General features: G+C 48.6%; 1 protein-coding gene and 2 pseudogenes across 1 annotated transcript; 1 reads left to right on the top strand and 2 right to left on the bottom strand.

Annotated features, from left to right (window-relative positions):
- Positions 1-1,772: 1,772 nt before the first annotated feature.
- Positions 1,773-5,481, bottom strand: LOC117191912 (annotated as a pseudogene).
- Positions 5,482-5,647: 166 nt separating this feature from the next.
- Positions 5,648-9,825, top strand: LOC117191917 (annotated as a pseudogene).
- Positions 9,826-9,860: 35 nt separating this feature from the next.
- LOC117191921 lies at positions 9,861-11,735 on the bottom strand. Its single transcript, XM_033396668.1, has 4 exons — positions 11,278-11,735; positions 10,752-10,899; positions 10,350-10,694; positions 9,861-10,285 (listed from the first exon to the last, which is right to left on the bottom strand). The coding sequence occupies exons 1-4, from the start codon at positions 11,471-11,473 to the stop codon at positions 9,874-9,876; spliced, it is 1,101 nt and encodes a 366-aa protein (XP_033252559.1). The 5' UTR covers positions 11,474-11,735; the 3' UTR covers positions 9,861-9,873.
- Positions 11,736-12,662: the final 927 nt, after the last annotated feature.

Below are 12,662 nucleotides of genomic sequence, written 5' to 3'. Positions count from 1 at the left end.
GCAGCCCGAAAATAGCCTTGACGTGTGCCTGAAAATGTAACAGTTTATTATCGAATCGCAACATTAGCAAATTCAACGCCTTGTCGTAATTCTCCTCAGAAAGTTCCAAGGAACGAATCGTATCCAGCGCAGCACCATCTAGACATCCACGATTGGATATTGGAATTTTTCGATGATTGGTATACGATGGTCTTTGTGCACCATTGTCGAGAACATCGAGTGGAATTCTGGCCAATCCATGTAGTTCCCCCCGAATCGCGGAAGCTGCAACTCGGGCATTCGAGAACGGCCTATACTATTATAGGCGAACAACGACGAATTCCCCTCGAGAGTATGCCGAGCCGTTGAATTGGCAACATTTACCGTGCGAGCAGCCATCAACTCCCGCGACAGCCTGGACCTAACCTTGACATAAACATTCGAAAAGTCCAGCCGGGCATCATGGGCTAACTGCAGGAAATCCAGCCTTTCAAGGCTCGTTTGAGCGGCATCGAAATCCGCATTCATTCGCTCGATTTGCTCTAAGCGAGCTTGAAGTTCTGCCTCATCTAACTCGGCAAGCTCTTCCTTGGTGAGAAAGCGATCCATGGCCTTTAGTTGGCGCGCGATGGACTCGGCCTTGTGCTTGTAGAAATCTACATCACTCGGCATTGCTGCGTTCGCGACATTGGTAGGCTCAGGTGCTGCCATGTTGAGGTTTTAAAAGAGTCACTCAGCACGACCGAAAAAGACACCCTGTATACGTATAAACGTGGGAACCGAAAGCAAAGGGATTACAACTAATGCCTTTAGCTGTGCGGCTGTGCGAGCTGTCCGATTCCGCTTTGTACTCCGCTTGTGTGTATTAGTGAGTTCGCTGCACTGCCTACCGCACTGCACTGACCGAATTGTCGCGACAGAGAAATTAATAGCCAGCAATGCGTGTATGTAGGTGTATGTAAGTGTGTTTTAGCACCGAATTGTGCTTAACCGCCGAAAATTTGCTAGGGCTAACGAATGTCGATCGCGAATGATTATTAATTGACACTGCAACTCAGAGATCACGTCGGGGTCACCAAATTTTATGTGGAGATAATGTTTTTATCCCCAATCGGCCGACTAATTATTTCGAATTAAATAAAACTCGGCGCAGAAATAAAATTACGATATGTTCTTTAATGCGTGACATCCAAATTGCAAGTGTGGCTTGCCTGCCCTTTACATTGCCGCTCCGATCGCTAAGCGCAGCTTCGCTCGGCCGACGTCGGTAGGCAGACGCAAAGCGGAGATAGCGAAGAGCGAGCTGGCAGAGAGCGTTTAGCAGGGCAAGCAAGCGCAAAGCTTTAACAAACAAATGAGTGACATAGACATAAGTAACAAACAAAATAAGCGGCTGAGGGCCAAGAATTAGGTGATATTTGGCAAGCAGCTAATCGGCTGGGTTCTGCTCCGAACAACTACTTTTGGGCGAGGGTTTCGGCTACTTCGCTCCTTTAATATAGGTACGCTCCGTCATGTCTGTTTTCTATAAGTACATATATATATTTTGTGGTAAAATTTACAAATAATATTACAATTACATATCTACTATATTCCCGCTAACATTTTTCATTATGGTCCTCATACTTGTATATATTTTATAAATTTGTTGGTTGGCCTGCATCGACTATAATGCGCTTAGGTAACTCAACGTTCGTCGTAAGCTAAGCGAATAAACTGATAAATAAACTGAAATACGCGATTGGGAGACAGCACAACGAGTTAACTGATAACTGATCACACGACAGGGGCACTCGATCGAATAAAGAATACATATATGTACGGGATAAGAGAACTATAAAGCATAAAGGCAAATCACAATCGCAAATGAATGTAATACTAAAAGGTCAGAATGGGCGTCTCCCGATGATCCAGCAGATCTGCAATAGAGTGTTTCAATGAGAAACACGGAACTGATTGTGCTTTCGATCTTACCCTTCGCAATGCTCCACCAGGGCAGTGACATCCTTATCCTTGCCTTGCCGCTTGGGCGACATCTTGGACAGGAAATTACTCGTCGATCCGTTGGATTTCTGGTTAGAAGACTTCTTGTCGTTCTCCTTGTTCTTATCTTTCTCTTTGTCTATGCCCTTGTCCTGATCCTTAGCCTTAGCAGGGCGCAGTCTTGGGGTAATTATCTTCTTGGTGGCTACCGGCAGACTTGTTCTGCGATCGGCTGCACTGAGTGAGGCGCTTCTTGTGATGCTTCCGCCCAGTGGCTTGCGTTTGCTGTCGGCGGGCAGTCTTAGGCTGCTTCGCTTGCCCACCAGCAGTTCGCTCTCCACACTCAAAATACTGGTCTTTGGCTTAAGACGAGACTGTCGCTTGTCCGGCATCTTGCTGAGACAGGCAGGCGTCTCATTGGACGGGTCCTCGAATCTGGGACAGTACATCTCGGACATCTCCGGGGTGTCTGAGGTCTTGGACGATGCACAGCGCTTCTTACACTTTTTGCCGCCAAAGCAGTTGCAGCCCGTGGTCGTGCTCGTGCCGGATTGATCGCTGGCCACAGTCACCTCAACGGCAGCGCTTAGGGGTGGTGGAGTAACAGCTGGAACAGCTACCGCTGCAGCTGCACAGTCACCGTCACCGTCACCACAACCTGGAGATTCGTGTGTCGGCCCCTTGTCTAGCTCACCCTTCGCGGAAGCGAGCGTATCGGAGCACTTCGGATTCGAGTGCAGTTTTGCCGCGGAGGCCGAGAAAGCAGGACGTTGCTGATCTACAAGTAGATATAGATCGGTTTTTGCGTTTATAAGCATTGATACATCGACACACATGTACAACCGAGGATCGGCCCAAGCAACTTACAAATAATTGGCAGAAAGCAGTTAAATAATAAACCAGAAAGGGGCGACATATGTTGATATTCTAGGGGATCGAGTGTTTTGTGGAGCTTGATGACAGGAATGGAACTGTTAATGTTGATGCCACCACCACAGGAAGAATTGGGGTCAATGAAGAGCTATTCTATCTCTAAGAACATTCTCTCAAGGGGGGAAAGTTCTCGAATGTTTATCCATTTCCATTCTCATTTATTCTTGACAAACTTTTCCCTCTCGTGTGTGTACATTGAAACGGAAGAAACGGAAAAGGTATTCAGGAAATCAGGGTAACGGGTATAACGAAATAATTTTGGGTTGTCCTTGTGTATTATTTGTCCTGCTTTCTCGGCAATGTCAGGGTGTTCTTTATATATATACTCTGGCGTCGCTTGTAGGTAGATTAAAGTATATATATAAATTTGATAATTGGAAATAGGTAAAGGAAAATCATCGATGGAACCACAACACATTACGAGGAACAACTCAAGAATAAACAGAACGTAACGGAAAGGAAAGGAGCAGGCAGAAGAAGCGGCAAAAACTACGGTAATGAGTGCAAGGCGGCACACGTATAAATACGAATGTGAATGTGGAAAGCATGCAACTAAGAAATGCTCAAATGAATAGAAAAAATAAGAAAATAGTTTGGATTGGGACTGACCGTCGCGCAGATCACCGGCCTCGATCTCCGATACCTCGCTGGCCAGCGAGTCCAAGCCTTCGTTTTCGGAGCGTGCCTTTGCGCCGACATTGGAGCTGGTGCCGCTGCCCACCATATCCTGGGCGTTGGCATTCTTTGAACGCCAGCCGTACCGCGCTGGGGTCGCTGAGCCGGCGTTGGTGACGGTAGGTGCAGTAGTCATCGTTCTCCTCCTCCCACTCGTCCCACATGTCTGTGGCACAGAAGCCCGGCTCGCTTGTGGGGTTCTCCACGCCGGATCCCTTTGGCTTGGTCACGGCCATCTCGGCATGACCCTTTCCCTGAGGTCCCTTCATGCGGACAAACTCGCAGCGTGTCTGCACTCCGGCTCCGCTGCTGAACAGCCCAAAGGACATGCGCTGGGCCACCTTGGAGCTGAGACTCGATTGCTGCAGAATCAGATGAACAGGAAATTACACGTTGGTTATGTTTTTGTGCCTTTCAAACTAACCCTGGCATCGTACACCTTCTTTAGGGCATCGTAGCGTATGGATCCCAGGAAGATTACGCCCTGAACTGACCCATCCTTATCGTTGGCCACCAGTTCAACGCACACCATCTCGCCATCGCGCACCAGTATGTCGCTGAACACCTCGTCGAAGTTGTCCACCATAAAACAGATGTGTGGATACGTTATCTCCTCGCCCTCCCCCTTGGTGTCCATCTTCCTTCGGCTAGGACTGGCGTAGACGCGCTGAGAGTGCCTGCGCAGTACCTGCAGCTCCTTGGGCGACGTTCGGGTGCAAATGGCCAGCGTCAGGGTGTAATCAAACTGGTGAATGACCATGTTTAGATAGACCGTCTCCTCCCAGTCCACATCGGGATCGCCAATGGGCAGTTTGCGCGAGTCCTTGCGGAATACCTCTACCTCAGTCTTAAGAGGATGGGGAAATAGTATTTAAAAGGAGGATCAGAGAAGAGCCACCTGCTGGACTCACCTCATATTTTGGCATGTGGCGTAAAGAGGTCTTCACGTGTTTCTTGCGCACGAAGAAGAGCAAATCGTCTGAATTGATGCTATGCTCGGGTTCTGTTTGGAAGAGGAAGTGTCGCACATAGAGATCCGTCCAGTAGGTTGTGCCCTGGAGCACCACAAAGCCGCCATCTGCAACATTATCAAAAATCAGTTGTATGTTCCTACGCATTTCACTAGGGAGCTGCCCGACAGGTGAACAGCTGTTGGGAATGACACCCACGACCCCCCGCAATCACAAAAGGACACGCCGCTTACATAAAGGAAAGCAAACTGTGGGCCAAAAAAAAAAGTGGAGCGGAACACACACTGACACACAGCCAGTTGTAGGTACAGACAAAAGGCAGACACAGAGACACACTCTCTTAGGGGTTGCGCTGACAAATCGAAAATGTGCAAATGTAGACAAATTTTCTCAATAAGGAGAAATGGAAGTGGTTAAGGATACAGGAGTCAGGAAACGCACCATCTTTGAGCAGCTGCCGCATCTCCTTGGTGCGCTGGAAGTTGATGTCCTCCAGCAGCTGCTGCAGCGGCGTCTGGGAAGCCTTGAGCAAGGCGGCTGCGGCGCTGGCTAAAGCCATTCTGACGGGGGATTTCCTCTACGATGGCGATGACGAATAGCTTGAATTTCGCAATGTGCAACGCTACCAATCCATAGTCGGCGGGCGGGTAGGAGGGTGCAGGTTATATCAATATTTTCAGCTCCCACAGAGTCATTTTTTGGTGCTCGTGTCGCAGCAGCGTCGTGATTTGTTGTATTCGGGAAAGCTATTCCGGAGCGAGTGCAAGTCGCGAATGAGGCAGGAAACCAACCGCCACAGCTTTCGACAAACCCGCGCCCTTTCCCTGGGATCTTTACGGGGGTGGTTTTCTTATTCTTGCTATCTTCTGCTTGTTATCAGTTGTCAGCTGTTTTGGAGTACAACTCCTTTGTGTTAAATAATTTAATTAAATACGCACTTTTGCAGCAATGAATTGAAGCAAGTCGCAAAGCCAGATTTGTATTGTTTAATGGCTAAATAAACTATCTTTTATAGCCTAAACAAATAGAGTCAGTAGTGTTGGTAAATGCCGATAACATTTATGCTATTCGAATTCGATATATAGATCGTACTATCGATGGGCTTGCACCTCTAAGTCAAAATGAGGTTTTTTTCCGGCATTATTTTAATTGTATTAATTAAATTATTAGGTGAAATAAACGCACAGTCCAATGAAGTGGTAGGCTGTGGCGGCTTTATAAAAAGCCATGCCGATATTGACTTTTTCAAAGTAGAGATCAAACTGTAAGTTCCCGAAAACTTCGTTGCCCGCTGATAAGATTGTGCGCATGGTGCGGTGCTGGCACTAATTAAATAATAAATTAATGCTCACCCGCCATATTCTTTTAACTTCGGATACCACAGATTGACGAAACAAGGTTCGCTAAAGGATAAGACTGATTGCTCGCCTTCAAATGGATATTATTTCCTGCCCATTTATGATAAGGGTTACTACCTGCTAAGCATATCCCCGCCGCCCGGCTGGAGCTTCGAGCCGGAGCACGTTGAACTGAATTTCGATGGAAAGAATGACGTGTGCAGTCAGGGCAAAGACGTGAACTTTGTGTTTAAGGGCTTCGGCATAACCGGCAAAGTGGGCCTGGCCACTGGCGGCGGAGCACGTGATGTAGATGTAGAACTTCAGTCTGAACAGGGCGAAGTGAGGCGCACAAAGACAGACTTCAATGGCATCTTCTCGTTCACACCCATCATCCCTGGAAAATATGTAATTAAGGCCACGCACTCGAAGTGGCACTTCTCCAAGGCGGAGCACGATGTCGTGGTTGTTAGTGGCAACACAGAGCTGCCGGAAAACTCTCTGGTGGTGTCTGGTTTCGATATCAATGGCCGCTTTGGTACAAGTGCTCAACTCCCTGGCAGCTTAGGCGTGGTTTTTGTACAAAAAAAAGGGAGTAAGTCGAGTGTATGAAGCCTAATCAATCGAATCATTAATCTGACTTTTGTAATCCACAGCAAGCTCTGGTGCCAAAATGCGACAAGTCCTCTGTCGCAGCCTCAAATAGTGGCAGGAGCGAGTACGAGTCTGCCGCCTCTTGCTACACACTCATTGAGAAATCTGGCGAATATACATTCAAGAACGTACCCTCTGGCAAATACCTGTTGCAGGCCATTAAAGAGAACACCAGGCTAAAACTTCACCTTAGTCCCGATTTCCTGGAAGTGGAAGTGGGCAAGGATACGCAGCAGCTGAAGGAAGAGTTTAAGATAACTGGATTCACCATCTCGGGCCGCGTTTTGGGCTCTGCCGGTGGCGCGCCACTCAAATCGGTCATTGTCAAGCTGAATGGCAAGAAGGTGGCCGAAACAGATGACCAGGGTAGCTACACGCTGCAGAACATCAAAGCGGGGACCATAAACATAGAAGTTGAATCGCCACAGCTGCAGTTTGCTCCATTGCATGTCAAGGCCCAGATAAACACGGCTGAGCTGCCGACGATTGTGCCCTCCGCTTACGAAGTGTGCGGCAAAGTAGTGTCTACGAATTCCTATGCAGTGGGTCTCACGAAGCTCGGCTCCACCTTCCACACAACGACTAAAACACAGGCGGGAAGCGGTAGCTGGTGCGCCTACCTTCCTGTCGGTAAGTTCAGCATAGAGGTTCTCACCACGGATGCGGACAAGGCCAGTGGCGTTCAATTCTTCCCCGTGCAGCAGCAGACCGAGGTCAAGGGGAGCCCATCAATGGCATATCCTTCTCACAGCTTCGTGCCAAAATTCGCGGAGAGCTGCAGTGTCTGCCGGATGGCACGGGCACATGCACCGGGGCCGAGGTCACGCTCCAGGCTCTCGACGCCACCGGACAGCCAACGACCAACAAATGGAAAGCCAAGGCTAATCGTAAGTGCTGACTTTGAGGCTCTGTATCTCTGCTGACTATTGATGAAATTCTTTCCAGGTGGAAAATTTGTATTTAAGGACATGCTGCCCGGCCCGTACGAGCAGACAATACCCCAAGAAAATCTCTGCTATGAATCGACGCGCGTCTTCCTGAACGTTGCATCCGTCGAGGAGGACGCACCGCCGTTCGTTCACAAGGGCTACGAGGTCTCCATCATCTGCAGCCATCGGGCAGTGGTTAGTGATGTTAAAAGATAATTCCTAAAAGCCACAAAGCAAGCTAAGTGTTCTGTTCATTCTCCCCTATCCAGATGAGGTATACCCATGTTGCAGGACCCACGGAAGCAAAGGCACCATCGGAAACGCTGAAGATTCTGTCCGGCGTGAACACCTTCTGTGTGTCGAAATATGGCAGCTACGACTTCAAGCTTGAGGGCTGCCATACTTACGATGACTCTTTGCCTTCAAAGTTCATCACCCCGGAGCCAGAACAACTTCAGACGCTGATCATCAATGCGGTTACCCACAAGACTGGCATTCGCGTGTTATCCACGGAGTCAGCGGCTGACTCGATCAAGTTGCTTCTCGAATCAGAGAAACTGGGCAAAGAGACCATCACGCCCACGGCTGAGTCTCACAAGGTAGATGGCAAGTACGCCTACCGCTACGACACCTATCTAAAGCCTGAGGAAGTCCTCCACATTACACCCGTGAGCGATGTGATGCTTTTTGCGCCACAGCACCAGGATATAGTGGGCGGCAGCGACTGTGTTGACATTGCCTTCAACTTTGTGGCTACTAGGGGTCTGATATTGCGCGGCAAGGTGGTACCGGCGATTAAGAATGCCAAGATAACCCTGTCCTTCCCCGAGGATCCCGCGCTGAAGGACATCGAGACACTCACAGCCGTGACTGGCGAGTTCAAGTTCAACCCTATCGATGCGGGCATGGCCTTCGATCTGAAGGCGGAGAAGGAGTCGTACGTGTTCAGCGAATACAATCGTCAGTCGGCATCGTTCAGTGCCCACAAGCTGTGCGTGATTTCCGTAATTGTGAAGGACGAGGCGGGTCAGCTCTTGGGCGGTGTCTTGCTGTCGCTGAGCGGTGGGGAGAGCTATCGCAAGAACCTTGTGACTGGAGATGATGGTGCCATCAACTTCCACTCGCTGTCGCCCTCGCAATACTATCTGCGACCCATAATGAAGGAGTACAAGTTCGAGCCGAACTCCAAGATGATCGATACAAAGGATGGGGAGACCAACCAAGTCACCCTCATGTGAGTCTTCTTGTTTCAGCTGGAGTCTATACCTTGCTGAACAATGTTGTTTTTCCACAGTGGGAAACGCTGAATTACTTCGCTGAATGGTCAGCCCTTTGCCGAGGTTAATGTAAAAGCCACCGCCGATGAGAGCTGTCACAGCCAGCAGGAGGAGGCCACGAGTGAGCCCAATGGACAGTATCGCATCCGTGGCCTTCAGCCTGGCTGCAAGTACTCAGTTCGCGTGGTGCCCGACAACGAGAGAGTAGAGCGATCTCTTCCCAACGAGCACGAGGTCGGCGTGGGCCATCAAGACGTGCGCGACATCAATCTGGTGGCCATGAGTCCTCTGAAGATTGTGGACATCACGGCCCGTGTGACGGCCACTCTCAACGATCACTACAAGACCCTGCGCATTGTAATGTACCGTCGTGGCAACTCGGACTCCGGTGTTCTCGCAGCGCGTGGGCACACCAGTGAATCCCAAGGCCCGCCTGAATCCAGGCATGACCATATTCCTTCCGCGAATTCCCCTCGACGGCAAGAGCTATTTTGTAGAGCTTTAGTCGACGCTGTCGGACAAGACGTACACCTATAAGCTGCCATCGACCAGCTTTGTGGCCGACAGGGGTTCAGTGTTCATTCAGCTGGACTTCAAGCCTGAGGTGCGAGCAGCCGAGACAGATCTGAATCAGAACTCGATCTCCGCGCTGGTTCTCATTGCCCTCGTGGCGATTGCCTTCTTCAAGCAGGATCTGGCCACCAACTTCCTCTCCTTTGTGTGGGGCAAGCTCAACGATCTGGCGTCTGATCTCTCCCAGCGCTACAAGATCAAGACGCAAGTGCGCAAGAACGAGCCGAGAGAGAGCCAGCGAGAGATCGAACAATTGGCGGAGCAGATAAATGCCATCAAAAAGAAAAAGACTAAGAAGATTTAGTCCTGATTGCTGCGTTCTCTCCTTAGTCGATCATCAATTTAGTCACATTTCAAGGTATTCATTTGGTTTTGTTTTTTTCCCCTGTGTAACTCTTGACTCATGGAGATTTCTAGTTCTGTTTTCATATGTAGATGAGGCAAGTTTATTTTGTGTTCCCACTCTGGGTACGTTCTTCACTCTTATAGCTAAAATAAATAAATACAATAAATAGATTAATTGAACACATCGCTCCAACATCACTCCGATCTACGATCCGGACTACTGCGTCAGAATGTGCTCGGCAATGGAGCTCAGCATACGATCGCCGCGGCGGTTGCGCAGCTTGGCATTTTGCCGCTCAGCCTGCAGGTTGATCTCGTTCTGGGAGTCCAAGCTGCTGGGCTCCTCGGTGGCCGCCTGCTCCTCTTCCTGCTGGCCCTCGGCTTCTGAAGGCTCGCCAGTCTCGACGAATATGCACTCGGGATTCACGGCCGCGCATTCGCTGAAGCTGTTGGCCCTGGCGTCGGGATGGCGCGAATTGGTATACTTCTCGAAAAAGCCGCGTCCCACAATGCGGAAGGCCATGCTGGTCAAGGGGTTCAGCTTTGATCGGAACTCCATTTCGCAGACGAAGCGACGGCGACAGGCCTTGGAGTCGAGGCCCAAGAAGGCGAACATGAAGTCCGCAATCCTTATCGAGAGTTTACCAAGTTTAATTTCATTTCATAAGGCATCTCCTCAACTGTTATACTCACTGCTCTTCAGCGGACATTTGACGGGCCACACTCTCGGAAATCTCCTCGTCCACAATTTCTACCTCTTCTTGTTCCTGGTCATCATCCTCAATCTCAATTTCCGGCTGCTCAGCAGCACTGCGCTTACCACGACGATGCAGATCGGAAGGAGCCGTCGGAGCGTCACTATGAGAGTCGCCATGGACATCAGAGACTATGTCCGAGGCGGCATAGCTGCTGTAACCGGAGTATGGTTCAAAGCTAGATCCAGAGCTGGAGTCAAAGGATGTCGGCGCATCGTAGTGCTCCGAATGATTGTGATCGAGGGAGTAGGGAATGTGATCGTGATGACTGTACGACGCAGGACTAAATCAAGGAATCATGGAAATGATTATTAGTTTAAAATTGGACTACACAACTCACGGATGATCCAGGATGATCTCCTGGTTGCATTTGGCATGGGGCCAGAAGTAGCGCAGACCCAAGTAAATAGCGCTTCCAACGAAGAACGAAACGATCACCACTTTCACCTTGATAAAGTAAGCAATGTCCCACCGACAGAGATGGCGGTCTGGAAGAAGCGGGATCAATCAAGATTAAATAATTTCTCGTTGCATCATGGCAGGAAAACTTTTACCAGAAGTTCTACAACTGAATAAGAGCGAGGGGGAACGGGATCTACGACAATCCGATTGAAAGTGAAAAGTGTTAAATGAACGGAACGTTTCGTGATCGTCCAATTGGGAAAGATGCGTCTGGTTTGGGAGGGGGAGAAACTTTCCAAAGAAAGTGTCAAATTGGCAGTGGCGTGTGTACACTCCCGATTATTATTATGCTGATGATCCCAAGTGATCAGAATTGTAACTTGTTAGTGCTAATTTTTGTATACATGACCCGCTGAACACATCTGGATCTCTCGAATGGATAACCATAACCGAGCTCTACTTACACAAAAACATGTGGTCACGATGCCGACGGGTGCGTCCCTCGAATTCCATCAGTTCCCGGCCTAGATTCTCCCAGCTCTCCGTTTGGTTATCCAAGGCGGCCGGAGGATCAGCGCTTTCCTCTGTTTCCTCGCAGAAGACTAGGGTGAGGTAGAGCACAAGCAGCACAGCCGCATTCCAAATTGTATTCTTCTGCATGATGATAGAATAGATGTGTTGTGTGTGTAGATAACAAGCTTATATCCTTTGGGCTTTTGTATGTCACTGGAACACTGTTGCTGCAGAACTGAATACTGAATGATGCACCTCGACTGGGGGTTAACGTTTATATACCACCGGTAGAGAGACGATCGGCGATCGACTCCTAGTTCAGGGTGATAATTGATAGTGCCTTGTTGTTGTGGATTTACGCGAAGAGTTTAACACATGCGTATACAGTGATGACGAACTGGAAGCTATGCTTTTTATACCCGATACTCAAAATGAGTATTGGGGTATATTAGATTTGTGGTAAAAGTGGATGTGTGTAACGTCCAAAATGAATCGTTTCCGACCCCATAAAGTATATATATTCTTGATCAGCATCAATAGCCGAGTCGATTGAGCCATGTCTGTCTGTCCGTTTGTCCGTCTGTCCGTCCGTCCGTCTGTCCGTCTGTCCGTCTCCTTCAGCGCCTAGTGCTATAACACTATAAGAGCGAGAGCAACGATGTTTTGGATCCAGACTTCTGTGATATGTCACTGCTACAAGAATATTTCAAAACTTTGCCCCGCCCCCCACAAAGGGCGAAAATCTGTTGCATCCACAATATTGAGGATACGAGAAAACTAAAAACGCAGAATCATAGATAATGATCGTATATATCAGATTTCTGAATCTGGATCAGATCAGATCATTTTTATAGCCAAAAGGAACAAATCAATTTGCACTGGCTACGCAGCACCCGACGTCACGCTCAGACTGATTTTCTGTCTCTCTCGCACGCACTCCTTGTCGTGTCGTTTAATATTAGCGGCGTCTGCCGGAGGAGAGCCATACTGACTTAGTATCGGGTATAACTGTAGAGTTGCGGTCTCCGCAGCAACTCACAACGTTCCCCTCGTTTAATGCTTAAAGCATGCATTTGAATCTCTAACGAAATTTCTTTAAACTGGTGCAATTTCACTTTCTTGAATCGTGCTCAATTTTCTAACCGTTTTGTTTTTGCTTGAATTAGTAACTATTACGAAACTACGACATGGTTTTTCATTATTTAACATGCGGTAAAATTGAAGCAAACTTCAAAGAACACATTTGAAAATTCATTTAATTGGCGCGCAATTTTTGTTCTTTCCCCTGGATGTTCTTAAAAGCTATCGAATTATCTAGTCGATTTTATCCATAGTT

The sequence above is a fragment of the Drosophila miranda genome (assembly GCF_003369915.1).
Source record: "Drosophila miranda strain MSH22 chromosome Y unlocalized genomic scaffold, D.miranda_PacBio2.1 Contig_Y1_pilon, whole genome shotgun sequence".
Lineage (NCBI taxonomy): Eukaryota > Metazoa > Arthropoda > Insecta > Diptera > Drosophilidae > Drosophila > Drosophila miranda.
This window is presented reverse-complemented; position numbering and strand designations above follow the sequence as displayed.